The 26,430-nt window shown below is 38.5% G+C and overlaps 1 protein-coding gene across 1 annotated transcript in view; it reads right to left on the bottom strand.

Annotated features, from left to right (window-relative positions):
• CATSPERB (cation channel sperm associated auxiliary subunit beta) overlaps window positions 1-26,430 on the bottom strand; it is a 128,482-nt gene that overhangs the window by 6,444 nt on the left and 95,608 nt on the right. The window contains exons 26-27 of the mRNA XM_045505727.2: window positions 9,164-24,569; window positions 5,306-5,343 (exon numbers count right to left, since the gene is read on the bottom strand). Coding sequence (XP_045361683.2) covers window positions 24,399-24,569 — 171 coding nt within the window. The 3' untranslated portion in view covers window positions 5,306-5,343; window positions 9,164-24,398. The remainder of the gene's footprint in view (window positions 1-5,305; window positions 5,344-9,163; window positions 24,570-26,430) is intronic.

The following is a 26,430-nucleotide window of genomic DNA, read 5'->3' as shown; positions in this document are numbered from 1 at the left end:
TCTTGCTATTATGAATGGAAAAATTCCCCCCTTTTTTTTCTAGGAAGTTATTGTTAAAAGAGAGAAAGGCTATTGACTTTTGTGCTTATAGGCCACCTTATGAAATTTATTAATTCTAATGCATTTTTTATTAGAATCTTTTAGACTTCTTGGGTAGAAAATGATAGCAACAGCAAATAGATGGCTTGTATCTCTGCTTTCCCAGTGTTACACCGATTACCGCATTTCTTCATCCTATTCTTCTCACTATAACTTCCAAGACAATGTTGAGTATGATAGTAAAAGCAGGTAGTCCTGCTTTGTTCCTGTTGGTTTGGAACAACCAGCCAATGTTGACTGAATGTTTTGAGAATCAGGCAGTATTCTAGGGTCTGAGAATACTCTGGGGAATAAAACAAGGTCCCCAGACACATGGTGTCCACAATCTAGAAGGGGTTCCCTGGAGGGACTTCGAGTACCTTCATTCCTACAAATGTTTGTTCGTGTTTCTGAATTTCATCAGTGTGGCTTCAGTGTTTTGCCATTTAAAGATGTCATTTGCTATTGATTTTTTCATAACTCTTCCTAATTTTTAAAAGGAAGAGTTGCCAAATTTTATCAAATACTTTTTAAGGATTAAATTATATGATTCTTTCATTTCTCTCTTGTAACTTGTTGATGCATCTGTAATGAAATGTGTTGATTAGCTTCCTAATACTGAATTATCCTTGTGTTCCTAGAAAATGTTACTTGATCATATTGTATCTTTCATTCGTTATACTGCTGGATTCTATTTACTAATATTTGATTTGAATTTTTGCATCTACTTTCAAAAGTGAATTTGCTCATTTTTATTACTAAATTTATATACGCTTTATAAAAAGACCAGGGATTTCCCACTTTATCCCTATGGTGTATAAATGTTCAAATAACATTGGAATTGTCTTATCTATTCCTTGTGTGTTAAATTAATCTCAGCTGTTGGTCCCTCCGATACTGGTCTTAGTTCAGTGGTACTTGTTTAATACTCTTTCCATTCTCTTTTATGACAACTCATTCATGCAAAGATTCTATTTCTTTCTTAATGTAGAGACCATTCTGCGTAAAGGATTTACTTTGGTAATTCAGAATTCGTTAGGAAACTATGCATTTCCTCCAGTTTTTAAAATTTGGTTTTTTCTTCATTGTATACGGAAATCTTACATTTCATTTAATCTTGCTACTGTTTGCTGTTTGCCTTATTTCACTTTTTCTTTCTTTATTTTTATTGGCTTTATTGAAGCACAACTAAAAAATAATAAAGTGCACGTATAAAAATGTATAATTTGGTAAGTTTTGACAAGTGTGTACACCAGTGAAACATCACCACGATCAAGATAATGAGGATACCCAGGAGCCTTCCGCTTAGCGTCAGCACCCGTTCGCCTGCCGGGAATGGGAATTTGTTTCCCCAAAGGCCTCACCCTCAGAGCTTCTGACTCTGTGCCCAGTACCTCTGCACTTTAGCGACTGTCACTGACCATCTTACTTTTCTTGTTCATACCGAAACCCCTGGATCCCCTTAAGTACTTTGTTAGACCGAATCCCCCCAAATTCATATATGGAAAACTAACCCCCAGTGTGATGTTATTTGGTAGTGGAGCCTCTGGGAGGTGATGAGGTCATGAGGGTAGAGCCTTTATGATGAGGTTAGTGCTCTTATAAAAGAGACCCCATGGAGGTCCCTCTCCCCTTCCACCGTGTGAGGGTCCACCGTGAAGATGGCTGTGTCTGAACCAGGAAGCAGGCTCTCACCAGATGCCAAGTCTGCCAGTACCTTGATCTTGGACTCTCAGCCTCCAGAACCGGGAGAAATAAACCTCTGTTATCTATAAGCCACCAGGTGTGTGGTATTCTGTTATAGCCACCTGAACAGACTAAGATAAGTACCAACTATGTCAATGAAGATTTGGACTTTAGAGTGTTTACTCCACTCACTGACCAAAACCAGGAGGCTGAATCTCTTAAAGTAGAAACAAATCCTCCCTGTCACTTCCAAGATTACCATAATATCCTCTAAAAGCCTCATATCCTCCACAGTGTTCAATCTGTAACTTCAGGACTCCCCAACAAGGGGCTCTTAGTCCCCACATCCAGCCCCAGTAATACCTCCACACTCCGAATAAAGAAACTTACTGCCGAGGACACTGGCCAGTGCAAGACTTGTGACCGAGAAAACAGAGTAGTCAAACCCCGGTTTCCTCTGGTTTCTAATCCCACACCATTCTAGCCTCTACCCCACACTCCGTTCGCTTCATGCTCGGTGAGTTGTATTCTGCTTTTATCGATACACCTCTTCACCCCAACTCGCAATCTCTTCTTGCTTTCACAAGCACAAATCAGGAATATGCAGGGACTGTGATGCCTCAGGGGTTTACTGAGACCCTGACTTACTCCTCTAGGATCCTAAGTGAAAACCCATTACCCTTTTCCCTTTGTAAATGCGAAAGGGAAGGACATCCTTAGGCACCCTCACTCAAGCACACAACAAGCCATCGGCCCTTTTGGCACTTTGACCTCCATTTAGACCCAGTGGCTCAGGCACTTTTTCCTTATTTGTGAGCAGTTGCCAAGTTGGTCTAGAGCCTCCGTCGTGGTAGAGGAAATCTTAAAGGTCTCCTCTGCAAATATTGTTGGGCTGCTTCAATTCCCATACTGAAAAGGTAAACTCAATCTGCCTCCTCTGCCAGAAACACAGTCCTGGTGAAAAGGCAGAGGTGGGGCAAGGATGACAGCCAGCTCCCTTAGGTCCCTTTCTTCATTGGCAAATGTTTAAAAAAATTTTTTTAAGTGACATATAGTCCATTTACAATGTTGTGTTAATTTCTGGTGTACAGCACAGTGACTCAGTTATACATGGATATCCCTTTTCATATTCTTTTCCATTGTAGGCTATTACAAGCTATTGAATGTAGTTCCCTGTGCTGTGCAGAAGGAACTTGCTGTTTATCTATTTTATGTATACTAGTTAGTGTCTCCAAATCCCAAACTCCCGATTTATCCCTCCATTCCCCCCTTAACCGTCTGGTAACCACAAGTTTGTTTTCTATGTCTGTGAGTCCCTTTCTGTTTTGTAAATAAGTTCATTTGTCTCATTTGTTTTATATCTGACATATAAGTGATATCACATGATATTTTTCTTTCTCTTTCTGGCTTACTTTACTCAGAATGACCATCTCCAGGTCCATCCATGTTGCTGCAAATGGTGTTATTTTATTCTTTTCTGGCAAATGGATTTTATTAAACTCCCAAGGTCTCATGGGTATAAACATGTTCTAACCATAGTCTGCATTCTAAAGGGAACGGTTGGAAGCTTTCCTCTGCGAATAGGCTACTGCCACGGCTTGAGCTTTTTGCCCACTTGAGGAATCCCTCTGTTCCTCTCTGGTGATAGAGGAACTCACTTCCTTATCAAGTACTTCCACTCTCACCAAAACTGCACTGTCCTTCCCATCTTTAATCCTCAAAAAATAGGATGGGCCAATGCCACTCTGACACCCAAATTAGTCAGACTCTGAGGAAATCAACCTGACTTGGCCCAAAGTCTTGCCATTAACTCTGATGACCCTTTGATCCTCATCCTCCTTTCAACATTGATTATCCTTTTATAAAATAATTACTAGCAGGCTCATGAAGATTCCTTACTCTTGCTGAACTACAGGAGATTCAAGTCTGATCCAATCTGACATGCTTAAATACTGATAAGCTCTTATTCAACACACTCATATTTATTACCAAGAGTTTAAGTCTACCTTTCCCCCAGATATCCCGCCTCAGCCCTTCCATGATCTTCAGGTTGAAGACTTAGTCTTCTGGAAAAAAACACCACTGAAAGACCAATCTTGAGCTCAGGTGGAAGGAACCTTATACTGTCTTCCTGACCTCTCATACTGCTGCAAAACTGTAAGGAATACAACCTCTCATCTTTCAATATTTAAAAAATACAAATCTTACTTTGAAGTTGGGCAAATTCTCCCCAAGAGCAGATCTTAAACTGAGGCCCTTTGAGAGCTCCCAGAAGAAGATAATGACATGAAACAAACTGCTTCCTCATGAATTTTGGAACAAGCAGATGGCATCACAATGGGGTCAGCTTCCACCCACGATGCTGGAACACAATTGCCTAGGATTCCCCTAGCCAACCCCCTCCACGTTGCTCCTTGCTAGCCTTCTCATCCTTCTTTAATTTCTCTCTTGTCCATTAGTTTCAGAACTTCCTGAGCCATGTCTTTTCTATTCCTTTTCATTTCTGTCTCTATTCATCTCTTTTATCTACAAACATGCAGGGTCCCCAACTGTCTCACGTTTGCTCCCTCAAATCTCTCTGACCTCTACATCATAGGCAAAAACATGTAAGATGTTAACCAAGAAAGTTACTGCACTGCCTCCCCAGTCCTGACCCCATCATTGAAGGATCTTGACATCAATTTCCTGGAATCCACTAGACTAGTTCCTGCTGGCCTCGATTCTTGGTTTTACTCCTTAATACAGCCTCTAATAATCAATTTTCTGCTCTCTCTTATAACTATCCTCCTAATTACCTTGAATGTCTTTTCTCCAGAACCCTTTCTCAGCTTCAGCTCACCATCGGAGCCCGACAGAGGACTCAGCTAGTGTTCCAAGGAGAGTGCAAGAAACTGCTCCTTTCATGGATGATGTCACTGAACCTGGACCAAAACCCCACGGAAATTATTCTAATGCCTGAGATTGTTCTAAGACAGATGCTGTTTGTATTGAACAAGGCCAAACACAGACCTTCCCCCTTTTGCCTGAACCAGTTGACAAGGCCAGATACTGACCTTCCAACTTCCCATTCTGTGTCTCATGATTGATTTGCTAAGATTAAAATTGTTTGTCCCATGAAACTAGCTAGCCACAGAAAAAACATTTCCTGTTCACATAACTGACTGAGACTTCTGCTTGGAAAACAACTATAAATCGCCCCTTTTGCAACTTGTTTACTCCTTCCTATAAAAGTCTAAGGCAGAACCACCCCATGGAGACACTGTGATCTTTGGATCTGGGATGCCTTCCTTATTGCCTGAAAGAAACCAATCTCCTTACTTGACTGATGTTTGTCTTTAATATAAATCACACTAAAAGTGATCAGAAAATAGAATATTAGTGTAAAACAAATGGACCAAGAAACAGAAATCAGTCCATGTTATGTAGGAATTTGATATATGAGAAATAATTTACCACCAAGGAATGGCAAGAAAAGTTGCTTAATTGATGGTGCTGGGCACAGGAGCTCACTCTGTGGAGAAAAATAAAGTTGAATCCTTACCTTATGTGAACTCAAAAAGGTGGGTCTCAGACGAAGTCCTAAATTCAAAAGGTAAATTTATAAATTTAATTGAAGAAAATGTAGGAGAATATCTGTGTGAAGTAGAAGTGGAGGGGAATCTCTTAATCAAGACTCAAATAATGAATAAATTTGAGTGCGCCAAAATTTAAAATTTCTGATAAACCCAGTTGGCAAGATTACCGGAGACATGACAAACTGGGAGATGTTTGCAAATCTCTAACTGACCAGGGATTATATCGAGGACAATTGATTTTAGATTATGATTTATAGACCATTATTGAGTGATATATTCAATTTAGAGAATTGCAATCAGAATTAAAAAAAATAAAGTAGACTAGAATAGAAAATATCGGATTTCTTAAGAAGTATTACGGGAATGTACTCATCAATCTTTCGTTTACATCATGTAAATAAAAATGTAAAGTTAACAATACACAAATAAACACATGATGTGTATTGGTTGGGGATATATACATATACATATATAATATATTTATATATTAACAATTAAACATATGTTTAATTGTATAGACTTAATATACATTTAATATATCAATATATATTATTGATAAAAATCTATATACACTATAATTAATAATATATAATATATAAAATGTATACTCATATATTATATATGTATATATAAGTATATATACTTATAAGATTATAAGTATACATCTTATATATTAATGCATTAATGTATTATGTATTATATATAATGTGTATGTGTCAGTTGTGATGTAACATATACTTCTTACTGTTGATTGCCATCAGAACAGTGAATACCACTCAATATATAAGGGCCTCAAGCAAATCACTGAGGGAAAAAAAAATGATACTCAACAGAAAATTGAGCAAAGTACACCAACAGCAATAAACAGAGAGGGAAGCCTGAGAGCTAACAAGTGTATGAAGAGGATCTCAAACTTACTAGTAATCAGGGAGATACGTTTTAAAACTATAGATACCATGTTATACCCATCAGAATGTCAAAAATAAAAAAGATGTATGCTACTAAGTGTTGGAGAAGATGGGGTGTGTGGGAACTCTTGCAGTTCTGATGAAAGTATAAACTAGTAAGGACAGTCTAAAAATAAACTAGTAAGGACAGTCTAAAAATAAACTAGTAAGGACAGTCTAAAAATAATCATTTAGAGGCCCTTAGTAAAATTAAGAATATGAATTCTCTTTGACCCAGCAAATCCATTTCGAGGGATTTATATATATATAAAAATATAGTGGCAATTGCCACCCATACCCTTAGGATGGCACATACTGAGATGCTTGTTGTGGTGGTGTTTATGGTTGGGGAAGCTGGAGGTAGCTAAGGTTTTATTAGTAGGGAAACAGACACCTAAACTGTGGTAAATGCACATTTATAATATGAATTACCATCCACTAGTTGGGAGCAACAGACTAGATATACACAAAACAAAATGCTGAGTGACTGGGTGACAAAGGAAGAAACAGAGTAAGATTGATAGCATAATACTATTTAAGTTAAACATTATATTTATTATTTAACTTCATTGTATATATGTAATATATATGCAGATACTGCAAAGTACTGCATATTTTAAGTTAAAAGTGGTTGTCTGTAGGTAGGAGCAATGTGAACTTTTGCTCTTTTTTTCTCTTTCTCTTTCTTTTCTGTATTTTAAAAATTTCCCACATGTTTATATATATTTTTTAATAATGGAAGCATATATAGTAAATTTTACTATTAAAAAGCTACCTGTGTGATATTTCACTGTTTTGATTTTCATTTCCCTAATGATTAGTAATGTGGAAGATCTTTTCATGTTCCTATTGACCATCTGTATGTCTTCTTTGGAAAAATATCTATTCAGATCCTCTGCCCATTTTAAAATCAGGTTGTTTACTTTTTTGCTGCTGAGTTGTATGAGTTAATTATATATTTTGGATATTAACCCCTTATTGGATGTATGATTTGCAATTGTCTTTTCCTATTCAGTAGGTTGTCTCTTCATTTTGATAATGGTTTCCTTTCCTTCCTTTCCTTTCCTATCCTATTGCAGAATTGACATAGTCCCATTTATTTATTTTTGCTTTTGTTTCCCTGGCCTTTGGTGTCAGGTCCACAGCAACATCAGTAAGCTGATGTCAATGAGATTTACTACTGGTTTTTCTTCTAGGAATTTTATGGTTTTAGGTCTTACATTCAAACCTTTAATCCATTTTGAGTTAATTTTGTATATGGTGTAAGATAGTAGTCTAGCTTCATTTTTTTTTACAGTGGCTGTCCAGTTTTCCCAACACCATTAATTGAAGAGACTGTCCTTTCTCTATTGTATGTTCTTGGCCACTTTGTCAGAAGTTAATTGTCCATATTTGTGTGGGTTTATTATTTCTGGGCTTTCAATTGTGTACAATTAATTTCTGTGTCTGTTTTTTAACTGGCATCAAAACAGTAGTACCATTTACAATAACACTAAAACCATGAAATACTTAGCTGTAAATCTTTTAAATTGTGTGAAAGACTTGTATGCTGAAAACTACAAAACACTGATGAAATTCATTAAGGAAGACCCAAAAAGATGGAGAGAGATGTAGCATGTTCATGGGTTGGAAGACTCAGTATGGTTAAGACTTCAATTGTTCCCTAATTGAGGTACTGACTCTACACAATCTCAATCAAAATCCCAGCAGATTTTTGTGTACAAAACCTGTACACAAATGTTCATAGCATATTTATTCACAGTTGCCAAAAACTAGAAGCAACCAAAATATACTTCTATTGGTAAGTGGATAAACAAACTGTGGTTCATTCATACGATAGAACGCTACTTGGCAATAAAAAGGAAAAAAATACTGATACATGCAATGACATAGATGAATCCCAAGTGCATTCTGCTAAGGGAAAGAAGCCAGATTGACAAGAATATACACGTTCATATTCCACTTCTATTACAGTCTGGCAAAGAAAAACTGCAAGGACCGAAAAAACAGATCAGTGGTTCCCAGGGGGTGAAAGTGGAAGAGGTGTTGGCCACTAAGGGTTAGAAGAAACGTTGTGGAGTGATGGAAATGCTTTACATCTTGATTGTGAGGGTGGTTACATGACTGTTTACATACATTAGACGAGACTCATAGAACTGTACAGTAAAAAGGGAGAATCTCACTTGCTTATAAATGATGCCTCTCTAAACTTTAAAAAAAAAAAAAAAGACCAGAAATCACAATAACAATACTAGACAAGTTTGAGTTCCAGGCAAAATATATTAAATGTGCCAGAGTGATGTAACCATAGTAACAAAGAGTATAATACAAAATAAAGCATCGACTATTATGAATATTTACAAACCAAGTCAAAATATATAAAGCAAAGTTGTAGGAAATATAAAGGGAAAGAAGAAGACAATATTACTCAGTGACTAACTTACCACACGAAGTAGATAGAGTAAACAAAAGTAAGAATTAGGAGGATCTAAATAATATGATTTCCTAAATAAAACATGCAAATCAAATGCTATTTTCTGGAAATGAAGACTATGTCTTTCTTTCAAATATAATTTGAAATTAATCTATTAGTCCACACAGAGATGCTGAATTAAAACCTTTTGAGAAAAACAAACAGAAATATTCATAGTATTAGGAAAGCCAGGATATGACAATTTCTTAGTAAATGTACTCTCATAAAAGTATTTGGTCTGAATTTTTTTAAAATTGCAAAGTGATTAAAATCAATCATAACCTTTTTATCAACTTCAAAGTTTGGTTCAAAATAGCTTAATTCAAAAAGAAGTCGCCATGCATGAGTTATTAACATTTAAAATATAACCTACTTGCAAGAGAAGTAATTCAAACCATTTTTACCTGTGTTGTCAGCAGTGTTTTCTCTTGGAATATCAATCAACTAAGTAACCTCAGCAGCTTTTTTTTTTTTTTTTTTTTTTAACAAAGAGCACATCAAAGAGGGTTTATCATCTTAATGGCACCTGTTAATATGAAAAGTAAATAAATCAGATCTCAAGCACTACTCTTTTGTTCTATATAGAGGGGGTGGGGAAGGGACATATTTTGATAAAGAATAATCTAGAAGGCCATGATGATGGTCAGCATTGCTATGAATGGGAGGGCTTATAAATCTGTGTCTCTTTATCTCTTGGAAAGTTAGCAATGTCCAAGCACTATTCAAAAATCTAACCATAATCTGGAAAAAATGCCACAGAGAAAAAGCAAAAACAGTGACAATAACTTACTCTTCCCCAGTGTCGACATCCTTCTTCATGTTCAAGGCCCACCTCGTGCACACACCGTTCGTTCCCTGGAAAGCATAGGCAGGGCAAGCCCTTTCCCGAACCCAAATCCTCTGCCAATTTTATTGATTTTAAATCCTCCTCTCCTTTAAATTAATTCACGTTGATAATTTCCTTCTGATGGCATCGCATCTGAATATTTTTTATTAAACTTATATGTTTTCCCCTCGCAGTAGACTCTAGGTTCAATAAGAGAAGAGAACGTGCTTCCTGCATGTTTATAGCCCCAACACCCAGCATGCGGCCTGGTACACAGAGTACCATTTATTTAATGAATAAATAAATAAATACATACCAAACGAATGAATGGATGTGTGTGAATAAACAGATAGCAATACTCTCAAATTAGGAAAGAAAGCAAGGAGGAAATTACTTTTACAAAATTAAAACAAACTCATTAGAGTCCAAAAGTTTTGTGGCTTCGTGATGTATGTGCTATTTTTAAACTCTAAAAAGAAAATGAGCACCTTATAGCTGAAATAAATATATTACTGTATTAGGAAAAAAGAGAGGTAACTTTAGTATAGAATAAAAATAAAATTAAAGATGGAAGTGTCACAAGTAAACATATCTGTTCCAATATAAAACAGGGACTCAACCAAGGAACAAAATGTCACTACCATCAGAGGGAAAAAAGGTCTGTTGGAGGAGGGGGAAGAAGTCTATACAGATTAGTGGGGGCCCAGAATGGTGCCTGAACCTTAATAAATATTTGTCAAATAAATGAATAAGATCAAATAAAGAAACTCAGTATATGGGAATAAATGATCAAATCGACATCTCAAGAAGGAAGCAGTAAGCTGGGGATCAAGAGAAGAAATGTTCCTAGAAGCTACTGTAGTAGAAAATGGGGATTAAAAAAATAGTGCTTAGTAAAATTAAAAATAAATAAATCCAGGAGGTTGTAGAAAGTAGAAAGAAGAGTGAAGCCCAGTGAGGCCTCCCTTGGATAGTCTTATTAGTGAGGTACAACATCTTCAAGCAACAGATAATTCCCACCTTGAACCAACACTTCCATAGAAGAGGGAAAGCTGCCACACTCATTTTATGACTGAACTATTTATAGGCTAAAACCAGATGCAGACGGTACCAGAAAAGAAAGTAGTAGGCTCATTCCACTTCCATGGATAGCTGTGAAAATCCAGAATATATTAGCTGGCCAGACTCAACGGTGTACTAGAGATAAGTAGGGTTTACTCTAGGATTGCAAGAATGGTTCAAGTACGGTCACATTACCAGTCTAGGCAGAAAGGCTGTGGTTGTAACTTTTTCTCTGTCAGAAAAGACTTTTTCCATCAGAAAAGTGAACTTTACTTCAACATGCCCAAGAACCTATAATTGGCACAATAAACTGGTAACCTCTCCGAGGTCAGACAAGAGGCCTCCCTCGGAAGTACTGGCACCCTGAGGATCACTGGCTGCTCTACTGATCTGGAGTACACTGGTGTATTCACTAGGTCCTGGACTGAAGGGGGAAAGCATTTCGTCACTCTAGAGAAGAGAGTGCTGGTGCCACAAACTGAATCAGTTTCGCCATCATCAAATTGAAGGACATTTAGACACAAATGAAATTTACACAACAGAGATAGACTCACAGACATAGAAAACAAACTTATGGTTACCAGTGGGGGTGGGGGTAGTGGGGGGGGTGGAGGGATAAATTGGGTGTTTGGGATTTGCAGACCCTAACTACTATATATAAAATAGATAAACAATGAGGTCCTACTGTACAGCACAGGGAACTGTATTCAATATCTTGTAATAGACTATAATGAAAAAGAATATGAAAAGGAATAAATATATGTATAATTGAATCACTACACTGTACACCGGAAATCAACACAACATTGTAAATTGACTATACTTCAATTAAGAAAAAAACTAAGCAGTGAGCAGCACCAGACATACCGTACTTCTGTATGAATAAGTTAATCATATCGAAAAAAATAAAAGGCCTTTATATCATTTACTATTACCCTAAATTCTCTCCATTATGCTAAAAATATAAATGTCTCTTAAATACTAGGTTCTTGTCTATGTTCCCTCTGGGTTTAAAGGTGCTCCAATGATGCTTGTACCTTTTACTTAGAATGATGTGTGTAACGAAAAAATTATGTGTGAGAATAGCTCTGCTTTGAATGTGGAATGAACTAAAATTCATTCATAAAACCTAACTAAGAAACTCCTCACAGGCAGTGACTGTGTCTGACTTCTACAGGTTTCCCTACAGATACTAAAACAGTGCTCATCACACAAGTGCCTCATCAGTACTTGTTAAAACTGATTTGAGTCTGAGGGCAAATTTGAATATGTTTCTATGAGTAGGACATGAGCCACTATTAAGAGGTTTAAATGTCCTGGTCCCACTAAAAATGTTGAACACAAGGCCTTCCACCTCAAGTGAAATTTGGAAGATAGAGGGGCAATCTAACAGAGGTTGGAGTATAATTTTTTTATCCCCATGGAAAAAGTACAAGATTATTGAGAATAGAGTCTGTATTCATTTATTCTCTGGCTCCCACGATTACTCTTTCCATAGCCATTCAGCTCAGTTATACTAGGCGGGGGTCAGGGGACTACATACAAGCAAAACATTTTAAAAAAGAATACGAAAGATCTTCACAAGTTTGTTTACATTTATGATAGGAATAGGGGGCAGCTCTCATTTCTATTTTCATTGTTAAAAAACCTTAGATCATTTGGTATCTTTTTTCAGACATGCAAACTGAAAGTAAATAATGTCTTTCTTAATTAGAAATTTTTACTGAATAATAATTAACTTACAATATTAAATTAGTTTCAGGTGTACAACGCAATGATTCTATATTTTTATACATTAGGAGATGCTCAGTGCAAGAAGGCCAGTTACCATCTGGCATACGGAGTTGTTACATTATTATTGACTAGATTTCCTGGGCTGTACATTACATCCCGGGACTTATTTATTTTACAGCTGAAAGTTTGTACCTCTTAATCCCCTTCACCTATTTCATTTACTCTCCTCCAGACCCTTCCCTCTGGCAACCACCAGTTTGTTCTCTGTATCTATGAATCTGTTTCTGTTTTGTTTGGTTTGCTTATTTGTTTTGTTATAAGATTCCACGTATACGTGAAATCATATGGTATTTGTTTTTCTTTGACTTATTTCACTTACCATAATATCCTCTAGGTCTATCCATGTTGTTGCAAATGGCAAGATTTCATCCTTTCTTTACGGTTGAATAGTATTCCCGTGTGTGTGTGTGTGTGTGTGTGTGTGTGTTTGTGTGTGTGTAACATCTTCTCTATCCATTCAGCTATTGATGGTCTTGGCTATTGTAGATGATGCTGCAATGAACATAAAGGTAGCTACACCTTTTCAAAATAGTATTTTCCTTTTCTTCAGGTAAATATGCAGAGGTAGAACTTCTGGATTGTATGGTAGTTCTATATTTAGTTTTTTGAGGAGCCTCCATACTGTTTTCCTTAGTGGCTGCACCAATTTCCACTCCTACTCACGGTGCACAAGAGTTCCTTTAACAGACTCAAATCCATACACAGCCTCACATGCTTTACACAGATCCTGCCGTGCTCTCCTGTACTACACAAGGCTACTCAATGTTCACGTCCTTGAAATTTTTTCTTCTACTCCTTTGTTACTGATGTTTCTTCTGCTTGGATTCTGCTCTCTTTTTGGCCTCTGAAAACCTTTGTCATCCTTCAAGGTCCAATTCAAACATCACTGAACTGCTTCCTCCTCTATGGCCCAGTAACACCTCCTTCTCACCTTGTTATTACTCTGAGCAGAACTGTCTTATAAGCAATTACTTTTGAGTGCTTTTGTGGGCTCCTGAAGAAAAGGCATCCTGGTTTATTTCGATTTACATCCCAACCATTTCACCCAGTACCCAGCATGTATTAGGTACTCAATACATGTTTGCTAAATTGAATCACTATAGTCCTCTTTCTAAGCACTAGTTTATTCTTATAAAACTGCCCATCAAAGGTGTCCTTATCCTACATTCGAGAGAATACTTTATCATAGGCAAGGATAAATCACCAGAGCATTAGAATTTTGAAAGTAATTATCAAAGGCAAATTAAAATAGATGACACCAGAATGAATAATAGTCACAATTCCCAAACTGGGAGGAATTCTCTTGATGTAAACAGTGTTAAAATCTTCTTTGTCCTTTGAAAGTGTAACTTGCCCTAAGAAATAACAACAAATATTTTCAGGGGGCAGGAAAAGTTACATAATTAGAGAGAAGAGTATATCATATTTATCCTTAAATAAGGGAGAGATTTTAAAGCACATATAAATAAGAAACAGTTATTGCTATTAATATGTCTAATTCAAATTAACAAAATACAACCTTTACATCTACAGTTTTGGAATAAGATTTATGACACTGATAACAGTGAAAAGACATGGGCTTTTAGAACAAGTCAATCTTTTTTTTTTTAGGAAGAATTTCTTAAAAAAATTTTTTTAATTGAAATGTAGTTGATTTACAATGTTAGTTTCTGGTGTAAATCAAAGTGATTCAGTTATATATACGCACACACACATATATTTCCTTTTCAGATTCTTTTCCATGATATAGAACAAGGAAATCTTGTGTGAATTTTAGTTCTGCAAAATACAGGCTGAGGATCCTAGGAAAATTATCCAACTTTATTCCAGTAAAGGTTAAAGCTAACATATTTTTTTGAAAACATCTTACATGGTGTTTGTAACGTAAGTGATGTACAATAAATGTTTGTCCTCTTCATTTACATTTATATGATGTTGTGTAGTATTTAAAGCATTATCCTGTGTATTCTAATCTTTTAACCTTATCTTAACACTATGAGTACTAGTGAGTAATATTATCCCCAGGTCAGATAACTAGTAAGTAGAAGAGCTCGTTAAAGACACAGAATCTACATTTTCTACTTCTAATGTACTCATGTGTCACAATTCATTTTACCCAAGCTATAGTTTAAATCTATTAAGCCTTTAAATGTTAATTCATACAGAAAGTACAGAATTTTTAACGAGCCCAAAAGGTCTGTAACTCACCAGAGGACCAGATCACCTTTTACCTTTCCTGTCTTCTTACTCTCCCAGACTCAAAATCTTGAAGTTACCTCTGACTTCTTTCTTCTCCCCATATTATTCTTCTCTCTTGAATTTACTCAGTTCTCCGATGCTGATGAATGTCATATTTTTGGATTTGTCCCCTCCTTATAACTCTGCTATCACCCCTGCTAGCAAGGGGTCTCACCATTTCAGCTCTGGATTGTCACAATAGCATCCTAACAACCATTTTCTGTTTTGCTCTTGTCTTTTCAAACTGTCCTATTCTCACTAGTCAGGTTGGTATTCCAAACGTGACCTTCATTATGCTTTAAGAACTTACCTACCTCCTACCAACTTCTCAGATTCATGAATCCAGGGACCTAGTTATAGCTCCCTTACCCAGTCATTATACTCCTCCTCTCTGCATCCTCCTTCCAGGAAACACATTTAAAGTCTTATTTAACTGATACTTAAGGGACAATGGATGACAACACGACAGTCTGAGCATATTCCACGTCAAAAGGACTTGTCGGGTGTGAGGAGGTTCCCTTGATCTACAGTCTGTTTTCACTCTCTCTTTAATGGAGGGACTGGAAACAGGTGTTCTTCCAGGGAGAACCCATCAGGGATGTGTTGGGTCCTATACAAGTAACTCAGCATGAAGTCAGATCTCTGGGTGCCCAAGGGGAATGGTGGCCATGGAGGTGTCTGCTCAGGTCTCCAGAGGACCTGCAGTGAGGCGTGGGCTTGGCCGACAGCCTCCAGCTGCCACACCCTCTGCCCTCTGCAGAGTTCACTGGAGGCAAGGCCCTCCCTGCCCGGACAAGAGAGGACTGACGCCGAGAAGGACTTAGAACTGGCCATTTCTGTTTGACAAGAAACTCTTCTAATGGCAGCCCTTGTTCTTGGGCTCCCCACTAGCCGAGACCTCCTGAGAGATGCACGCAGCCTAAGGCTCTTCTTCCCCAACTTCCTCCATCCCTCCTTCTACAGGTGCCTTCATGGTCTGGGGGCCCTGACTGCCCTTGCTCCCTACCTCATCCCCTCTTTTCCTCCCTCGTACTTATCCAGTTCTACTTGGCTGCTGCTTCTCAGAGGACCCAAGCTACAACAGGACCCTAAAACTAGCTCTTGGATTAATAAGAAGATCTATAAAGTCCTGCAGTTCATTACTCGGGCCCTGGAACTTCAGGGTGATTTTAAAGAAGAGTACATGAGTGTAGAAGGCGTAGATTCCCTCAGTTGTAGGCTGTGTGATTCAAGACCAATCATAAGTCACCAACTTGCTAAACAGAACTTCTGTACTGACGATAATTTCTGTATTATCAACTTCTCTCCTTTTTCTGCTCTTCTTAAATCATTACCACAAAAGGTCTTACACCTTCTTACAGGGTCAATGGATCAAACATTTTTCCCTTACAGGAATTAAAAAAAATTCAATGCCTTCCATTACTTAGAGTCTTTAATTGTGCATTTTTTTTATCTTATTGTTTAATTTTTAACACCTAATTCTGTCTTTCCCTGGTTAACTCTGCTGGAGATAAATAGATTTGAAGTAGCATCTCTTCATTCATTCATTCATTCATTCATTCAACAGATACTTAGTAACTACTACATGTAGGAAACACTTTGCTGAAAGAAGAGACTGGATGGGAAGGAAATACATAAAAATTCCTGAGAAAGAAAGAACTATATTAAATGAAACAACTTGCCTTGATTATATTTAACTCCTGATTTCAAAAAAGACATTGTCAGACTTGAGACTGTGATAATTCCATCTCTATTAATGAAATTGGACATTTATAAAAATTGCTGTTAACTTGTAATTCATTTTCAATAGATCAGTTTGTTATCAGAGGGGTAATTTTTTTCTTCTAAGTCCCAAAAGAAAACTACATGCTCTTAATTATATGATTAAAGCAGAAAAAAAAACCTGACCAGAAAAATTAAGTGTGAACTTTATTGCAATTGGAATCTCTGAGATTTGTGAATGGCATAAGAGCAAATCAGAAAGTGATCCCTGACTTTATTTTATTCGATCCTAAGACATGTTCACAAGATACAACCAATTACAATCACTTATGCAGAGGCAGGATCTAGTATGATAGATGCTACTATTAACTGATCTAGACTGAGGACCAAAGGAGAGTGAAGACATTAAACACAAAGCGAGAGAGACCAACTACAGTCTGACCCAAAAACATTCTTCCAAGAGAATGCCCCAACTCTTGGTTGGACAAGTTATCTGATTTATTCTTCATAACAATTCCTATATCATTTAAAATTATTAACTGCAAAATTAACTAAAAAATTATTTATAATAGTAGGGTGATAAGTATATAGTAAAGAGGGACTTGAAACATTTGTGGTAAAATAGATGTTTGAATTAAAAAGACAAGCATCAATTTGGCCTTCTTTCCTTTTATTGTAAATTTGCAACACAGGAATAGCATATGAGTTTGGGTTATACTAATGCTTTCATAATAAAGCTTACTCATTTTTCTCTCCTCAGTCTACATTTGATCATGTACAATAATGCATTTCTTTAGCTGTGGAGGTCAGAATGGGGAACAAACCTATAAATTTTATAGGAGTTCTTAAAAAAGACATCAAAACAATACATAAAGAATATTATTCAACATCAAATGACCTTTCATGGGTTACTGAAGGGAGCTATATGTGCACAAAGTGCTCCCTGGATTCTAGGTGACACATGCAAAAAATAATTTAAATTAAAAAGGAAAAGAAAAAAAAAATCTGTGTCTGGCAAAAACACAAGCATTATTCTCAGAGGAAACAACTGATTTCTTTACTGCTTCCTCACTTTTTATAGGACCAGTAAAATTTATTTCTCAAAATATGTCCTTAACAACACAGTTCAGGTGGACTATCTTTCTGTGTTTGATGGGCACTCCAACAACGAGCAGACAAGCACAAAAGAAAAAGTGTCACCATGCTTGTTAACAGTGCACGGACCACCAATATATAGGGCTTCTGGGCAAGAATTATTCTAGTTAAGCAAAAAAATCAACATAATGCCATTCTTGCCAATGAAAGTGTTCAATAATTTTAAGTATCTTTTAACAAAAGTTACACTGAATGAATCTAGACATGGAAGACTTTGCTTTTGTTTTTAATTAGGAAAGACCTACATACAGTGAGGTACCAATGTCATTTGGTATTGAGCTCTTCATGTTACCTTCCATTTGGGCACCAGTTACTTTCTATGTTAGGTGTGCTTCATGTACTCATACACATGCGTGCACACGCACACCCAAAACATAAAAGATTAAGAAAACTTACTGAAATTTCAAGTGGTGTAATTTTCATTTTTCTTTCTACTTTTGTTTTCTAAATTTTCCAGTTATCAAAGACACCCTAAAAAGACTCCCTTATAATTTTACACATATCATATGATCCTCAAAGCCTCTTCTTTTGAGCACTTTCTTTGTATTCATCTGTTTATTCATTTTTCAACAAATGTCTACTGAGTGCCTACCTTGTGCCTGTGGGATGTTAGGTATTCTGCTACTTTATCTGAACTTCTCTTACAGCAAGATGCTCTTGTACTCATGTTCTCCTGTTCACCCCTGAATTTGACAATAAAGAGTTTTTACTCCCCAGTCACTTATTGAATACCAAGCATGTGTTAGTCACTACAGTGGACAGGTATCAAAAAGAAATGTGAAACTGCTCGCCAATGACATGATACTATACATAGAAAAACCCTAAAGAAGTGACCAGAAAACTACTAGAGCTCATCAATGAATTTGGTAAAGTTGCAGGATACAGAATCAATATACAGAAATCAGTTGCATTTCTATACGCTAACAATGAAATAGAAGAAAGAAAGAAAGAAAGAAAGAAAGAAAGAAAGAAAGAAAGAAAGAAAGAAAGAAAGAAAGAAAGAAAGAAAGAAAGAAAGAAAGAAATTAAGGAAACAATCTGATTTACCATCACACCAAAAATACCTAGGAATAAACCTACCCAAGGAAGCAAAGTACCTGTACACCAAAAACTGTAAGACACTAATGAAAGAAATTGAAGACGGCATCAACAGATGGAAAGATATACTGTGTTCTTGGACTAGAAGAATCAGTATTGTTAAAATGGTCACACTACTCAAGGCAATATATAGATTCAATGCAATTTCTATCAAATTACCAATGATATTTTTCACAGAGCTGTAACAAAAAATGTTAAAATTTGTATGGAAATACAAAAGACCCTCCCAAATAGCCAGAACAGTCTTGAAAAAGGAGAATGGAGCTGGAGGAATCATGGTCTCTGACTTCAGACTATACTACAAAGCTATAGTAATCAAAACAGTATGGTACTGGCACAAAAACAGACACACAGATCAATGGAACAGGATAGAAAGTCCAGAAATAAACCCGCACACTTATGGTCAATTAATCTATGACAAAGAAGGAAAGAATATACAATGGAGAAAAGACAGTCTCCTCAACAAGTGGTGCTAGGAACACTGGACAGGTACCTGTAAGAGACTGAAATCAGAACATTCTCTAACACCATACACAAAAATAAACTCAAAATGGATTGAAGACTTAATGGAAGACCAGATACTACAAAACTCCTAGAGGAAAACATAGGCAGGACACTCTGACATAAATCACAGCAATATTTTTTTTGGAACCAGCTCCTAGAGAAATGGAAATAAAAGCAGAAATAAACAAATGGGATCTAATTAAACTTAAAAGCTTTCGCACAGCTAAGGATACCATCAACAAAACGAAAAGACAACCTACAGAATAGGAGAAAATATTGCAAATGATGCGATCAACAAGGGACTAATTTTCAAATTTAAAAACAGGTCATACAGCTTAATACCAAAAAAAGCAACCTTATCAAAAAAAGCAACCTACTCAAAAAACGGGCAGAAGACCTAAATAGACCTTTCTCCAAAGAAGACATCCAGATGGCCAAAAAGCATATGAAAAGATGCTCAGCGTCACTAATTGCTAGAGAAATGCAAATCGAAACTACAATGAGATATCACCTCACACCAGTCAGAATGGCCAACATTAAAAAGTCCACAAATGATAAATGCTGGAGAGGATGTGGAGAAAAGGGAATCCTCCTACATTGTTGGCAGGAATGTAAATTAGTGCAGCCACTATGGAGAACAGTACAGAGATTCCTCAAAAAACTAAAAACAGACTTCCATATGATCCAGTAATCCCATTCCTGGGCATATATCTGGAGGAAAATATAACTTAAAAAGACATATGTACCCCAATGTTCACAGCGGCACTTTTTTTTTTTACAACTGTTTTGTGACCCTTCTGAATGCAGCTCTCTTTGCCTGTGGCCAAAAGCTGAGATGACGAATACCCAGTTCAGGACTGATTTTGAGGATTTCCGAAGTAGACTGCCAGTTAGGTTCACAGGCCAGGTAAACTTCTTTGATGAATATTGAAGTGGCAGATTATACTTCCACAGATGACAGCGACAATCCCTCACAACCCTTTGGCTCCTTCACCATGTCACCTTTCCACTCAGCACAGATGGAGTCTATTTCTCCTCTCCTTGAATCTAGACTGACTCTGGGACCACCTTAAACCAACAGAATGAAGCAAAGGTGACATTCTGAGATCTGAAGTCCTAATATTAAAGAAAATCCGGCAGGTCCCACCTTTATGTTCTGGGGGAAGGCAACTAACTACATGTCAGAAGTCCAACTACCAAGATACTACAAGTCTGTGAGGAAGCCTAAGATAGTTCCATGGAGAAGCCATGTGGAGAGACAGATGCCTCCTGGCCAGTCCCCAGCTGCTCCAGCCAACCCAGCTGGGGAGCCAGACGTGTGAGTCAGGAAGCCATCTTGGATGGTCCAGCCCCAGCGTACAAAAGAGCCTACACTTGCTGAGGAGGGCGGTTTCTGATAGTCTGCTGCACTGGTGACTTCAATGAACCTCATCTCTCTATAATCATGATCGTGCATACTCGTCATCCCTGAAATCTGGGCCAAGCTGGTGACTTGCTTTAACCAACAGAACGTGGATGATGTCATGCCAGTACAAGGTCCAAGTGTGGCAGCTCCCCCTTTGGCATTTTTAGGAGCCCAGAGCAGCCACGTAGGAGGTTTAGCTACCCTGGTAAAGAAGCCACAGAGAAAGGCCATGGGGAAAAGGGAGAGGCACTGGGACTACATGGAGAGAGAAAGTAGCTCAGACACCAGGTGCCCAGCTGAGCCCAGCCCCCAGCCAACCTGCCAGCTCAAGGATGTACTAGAGGGACCACCAGCAAGACCAGCAGAACCACCCAGCTAAGTCCAGCCCAGACTTCCATCCTGGGCAAATAAAATGGTTGTTGTTTTAAGTCAGTAAATAGTGGAGTCCATTACCCAGCAATAGCTAACCGAAGCAACCAGGTAGGAATGGGATCTTAAAACTTGACATTTAGAATGAGAGCACTGTGCATCCCATCTCACTGATATTGGGCCTGGTCATGTGAATTCACCTGGCTGATGGAACATGAGCAGCCGTGATGTGCATTCCTTGACAGCTGGGGAGAGATCAGATGGTTTGGCTGGGTCCCTTGCATCGGGTCTGGTGCCACGAGAAGAGCTGCCTTGGTGGAACCTGCTTTTTAGCCTGTGTTCCAGCTGGACAGACACATGGGGCAGACCCACCTGGAGCAGAACCATCACAGCCAATTGGTAGACTGGTGAAAAAGAAAGATGTTTATTGTCCCAAGCCACAGAAAGCTGAGATGTCAGGGTTGCTGCTCCCTCCTATTTCCTACTTGTTATCAAATGGTGGATTCTGAGTCAAATAAGAGGGTGTTAAGCATAATTAGAATAGAAAAGAGTAATACCGTAGAATGGCAGATTATAAAATGTGTTCATTTTATAGTCAAAACACACGGGAAGTTTGTATGGACCAGGAACTTTGAGATGTTTGACCCAAGACTGAAGAACACAATATGTGATTATTCTCAATTCATTGCCATAGTGATACTGTATCCCACATGCTAGCTGAGGCTGCTGGCTGGGGTTCCTGGGGACTGGACTGACCAGTGCCACCCAGGCCTGAGAGCTGCACCATGCGAGGGGACACTGAAAGGCCAGAGAGCACCTATCCCAGTGGAGAGAGAACTCAAAGACTGATAGCACCCGGAAGTCTCTCTCCCCTTTCTCATTGGTGGGAGCAGATTGATAAGGGAAACATCTGAGTCGTTTAAGATGTGCTCTCTGACCTTCCCTGTACAACAGCTGACAGTTCTATGGCACTTGCTAGGTGCCAGGCTCTGTTCTAAGCATTTTATGTATATTAACTCCTTCAATTTCCAAGCAATCAGATGAGGCAAGTAACATAATTATCATGTTGGCAAAGAAACTGAGATAAAGAGAAGTTAAATAACTTTTTCGAGATGACACAGCTAGAAAGTGGCAAAGACAGCATTCCGACCTAGACGTTCTTACTCCGGATTCCTAGCTCTTAAGTGCTGTCTTAGTAGGACTGGATGAGGGTGGTTGTGCTGCAGTTAGAACCGGATCCCTGACGTTGACGGAAATGAGAGACACCTAAGATGCCCGCATCCCATGTTGTCAGTATAACGACATCAGAGTAGGCACAGAATAAGGACCAAGATTAATTTGGGTGGATCCTGGGCCACAAACTTCTAGTACCAGGGATACCCAAGGATAAAGATCACCGGAAACTAACTTGCAGGGTAACAGATATTTGATTACCGAAGGGCAGGTTTACCAAAGGCTCAGATCCTCCAGGGATGAAGACATGACATCAGGGCAAAAGACCCTAATCAGGCGCTGTGCTGGTCAAGGACAAGGGAGCACGTGGAATGCGGTGGAGAGAGAGCTCTAACTCACCTTTAGTAACGCTTACAGAAACGAGGCTCACAAATTACTCACATTTCTTGCTTTCTGCTAAAGTGCAACAATTATCACCACTTTCTTCCTTCTCAACAAGAAATTAAGTGAAACTGACAGCACCTGCAGAGTCTGGACTCCAAGAACAGTGGGTTTATGACATTACCTCTGGGCCCCATTGTTAGCTATGACTTTGGATAGTCATTTTGAGGGGAGAAGATGAGTGAATCTGTGGTTGCATGTAGAATAAATTATCTTAGTGGGAGCATCTTTGAATGCATGGGAAGACAGATGGGTGCACAGCATGCGTCTACATGCTCACATAGCCAAAGGGTGATGTGTATAGACCACAGTGTAGAATCTTAGGTTAAATAACCTTCACAAGGGCACACAGCTAGTAAGTGGTGGTGCTAGATAAAAACCAGGCTGTAAGATGTCAATATCAGGGGACAACTGGGTGTAGGTTAAATGAGAACCCTCTGTAGTATCTTCACAACTTTTCTGTAAGTCTTAAACTACCCTTTTAAAAAAGGTTACTAAAAGAGAAAATACGGTTGTTAGACTCTGGAGCTTACACTTTTAACCACTGTGCCATGTCTTCTCTCTTGAGCCCTGGCCCAAGTGATGCCCTGAGGACTCACAAACTCCAGTTTCCTAGGTCCCCAGAATGGTTCTCGTTCCTTCCCATGACAAGAACTGATTGTCCAGATTTTGCCTTGATTATCTGACTCTCTGCAGTATTCTTCCAATAGGTGCTTCTTTTTGTTATAATTAGACAGAATCGCTTTCTGTTACTTGCAACCTAGCCACAACAGCTAACAGAGTAGTCACAGAGCCAAGCACTGTTCTAGTACATTACATGTATTGATTCACTTGACCCTCACAATAACCCTTTTAGGTAGGTATTAATGTTACCCCCATTTTACAGGTGAAAAAACTCAGGCACAAAGAAGTAACTTGCTCAAATCACACAGCTAGGAAGTAGCAAACCAGGGATGTCTGGCTCCCGAGTCTGATTGTTGGATCCACCTCGCTCACTGTCCTCTCAAGAGAACTCTCAGGATACACAGGTATGGCCGTGGTTTACAGCTCTCAGCACTGGCCTCTCCTGGACTGGATGCCTAGCCTCTCTTTATGTTGTCAGGGCGGTGTGCAGCTCCTCCTGAGCTTTTCCAGGAGAGGGTAACTCTCTGATCTCCAAATGTATTGGCCATCTTCTGGCTACTTTGGAACAGGTGCTCTGAGAGTACACAGAGGTACATCTTTTGGAATTCTACACATTGCATGCAGGTTTGTAAACCAATACTTCATCCAGACCCCATGTTCCTCTAACCCCATGATGGGGTCACATTTCTTTCTCATTAGCCTTTACAATCTGGTTTCCAAGTTGCCTCAAGAAACCCAGATGGCTTCGTCTTTAATTCCCACGAGGCTCTGAATGCACATATGTAGGTAAGCCTCCTTTATCATCTATCTTTCCCTGGCAGGACTGCATTCTACTCACACTCCAATCTGAAAAGAGCAAGGCTCTGGTGTTCTGATCCCATGGAATGGGCTCCAGTCAATAAAAGCTGCAAAATGCAGAAAACTCATTCCACACAGAGATGGTTATCATTTTATATTTTTCTAAAAACCTCAGGGAAAACCCCCTACATAAATGTTGATGTAAGAAATTTTCTATGTATTTAAAATAAGAGGATGGAATGAGAAACAAGTAACAATTTGAGTTAAAATGGTAATTCTATAGCATTTTATCTAGTTTTTACATTAACATTTAAATATTTATTTTTCTAGGAATTATCTAACAAAACTAAGAAATGAAGAGAAAATTATGATTATCACGTGTTCACTATTCATATTTTCATCTATAAACCGTCTGCCTGGCACTGACATTTCATAAGTTCATATTGTTTCTTCTAAGCAATTTTTGGCATGTATTCCATGGGTGGATGTTATGTATTTGGAATATAAATGCTACAAAGAACAACCCCCCTAGCACTACAGCCGCTGCGATGACAATAAGTGTGTGTCCTGGAAATGGCAGTGGTGCTTCGTCAACATAAATCTGCAACAGAGAAAGCAAAGCCTTTAAGCTTTCTGGACCCAGTAATTCAAAACACTGAACTTTATATGATTTTCACAATGGTGGATACACTATTATTCATTTAGCAAAATTCTTTCTGGACTTATACAGATATTCAGCATCCACAAAGCTTGGAAACAGTCTCTTGACAGGTACCAATTTGCATACGATATATAGGGAATAAGGATTCTATTATCCGATGCCTTTATCCTATGCCTTTAACGGCAGAGGTAGGCAGATAGAACTCTTATGCAGCAGGAAAACATTGTGTGTTGAGTTACAGAGGAATGGGCAAAGTGCTATGGGAACACCGTTAGGAAACGCCTAACTGCTTAGAGTAATCAGGGAATGTGATTCCTGAGCTGGGTCTTGAAGAATAAGAGAAAGAGAAGAAGGTACATTCAAGGTGGAGGGAACCAGTATGTGCCTTCAAACTATCATCTGTTTAGAAAATCCTCTGCACAAGTGCTGACTTCGGGAAGTTTCTGTAAATTCAAAGTGTTTCCTCTGTCTGCATGGATAATTCATAAAAATGAGTTCCTAGAGGAGAGCTAGGAATGCTGACAGAGAGGCACAGAGTTTTTTTCTCTGAGACCCGAGGCAAGGATGGATGCCATTTATGTTAAAAGCAGAAGGTGGGGCACGTGGAGAGGAAGGTGGTTCAAGCTTATGTTTTCACTGCAAAGTCGGAAGCAAGATCATCTTTTGAGGTGGAAGAAAGTAGAGATGAATGGAAACAGAACAGTGGGAATGTGGGGAAATGCCAGGACAAGCCAGAGGACTGACAAACCGCTTTAGGGTGCAGTTTAAGTTAAAGGTATCATCATCCTCCCAGTGACCCAAGGGTGCATATACTTTTTAAGAAACAGTCTCATAAGCTATCTCTTCTTTTAAATTTCCTCTTAGACTCATTCCACAGGAGTTAGCCTGGAACTTAAGTGGTGTTTATACTGTAGTTTTATTTTGAAGCCTCTGCCGAGCTTCCGTAGGTGTGTTCTGCTCTTGTGCTGCTTGGCACTGGTGCTAGTGCATATGTGGAATCAGGGGTCTCCTTCTCCAGCTCTTAGGGAGTTCCCCCCACACTCTGTATTCCTGGAGGCCCTGATCCCTAGTCCTCTGGGAAGAAAGCTGGGATTCATTAGCGTTTCAGCCCCCTGTACTATTGTGCTGTTCCATGAAACTGGAGCTGAACTTTGGGACAAATAGGTGAGAAAACAGACAGAAAAACAATGGGGATTTTCTCTCATACTCCTCACATGACAGGTGTTCTTTTCTGAGACCCTCTGTCTAGTGGGATGGATTTTCTCTCAGGGTTTTGGGTGTCTGCACTGCTCCCATGGCCACCCAGCACCGCAGTTATGTGGCTCCATTACTGAGGCAGGGCCAGGATAGAAAAAGAAAAAAGAAAGAGAAAGTGAGAGAGATTGTTTTTGATAGTGTGGTATCAGTATCTGGCAACAAATGTGCCATTAATCAATTTAATCCAATCCTTATTCCTTCCCATCTCCCACAGGCATCAGATATTACATGAATAAGAAAAAATGAGTCACGAGTCACTGAACATCATAGGGTGAATTCACAGGGGAGACTGATTTTGGTTCCCAATTCTTGTGGCTCTTAATGGCTTTTGCAGCATTTAAGACTCAACTGCAAATAACCAAAGGGAGGCTAATACTGGAAACTAAAATGTTACAGATATGGGTCTTTGTGGAGAAGTGGGGGTGAGAGGAAGGGCATTAAAAGTCAGAAAAACGAGCTAAATATGGAAGATAAAGAGAGAACAAAAACAAATACAGGAATTTATTAAAATTTCCCCAGCATCGACTGGTCTTGTGACCCAGCA

This window comes from Camelus bactrianus, chromosome 6 (assembly GCF_048773025.1).
Source record: "Camelus bactrianus isolate YW-2024 breed Bactrian camel chromosome 6, ASM4877302v1, whole genome shotgun sequence".
Taxonomy (NCBI): domain Eukaryota; kingdom Metazoa; phylum Chordata; class Mammalia; order Artiodactyla; family Camelidae; genus Camelus; species Camelus bactrianus.
Note: the sequence above shows the minus strand (reverse complement) of the source record. Positions and strands in the feature narration are given on the sequence as shown.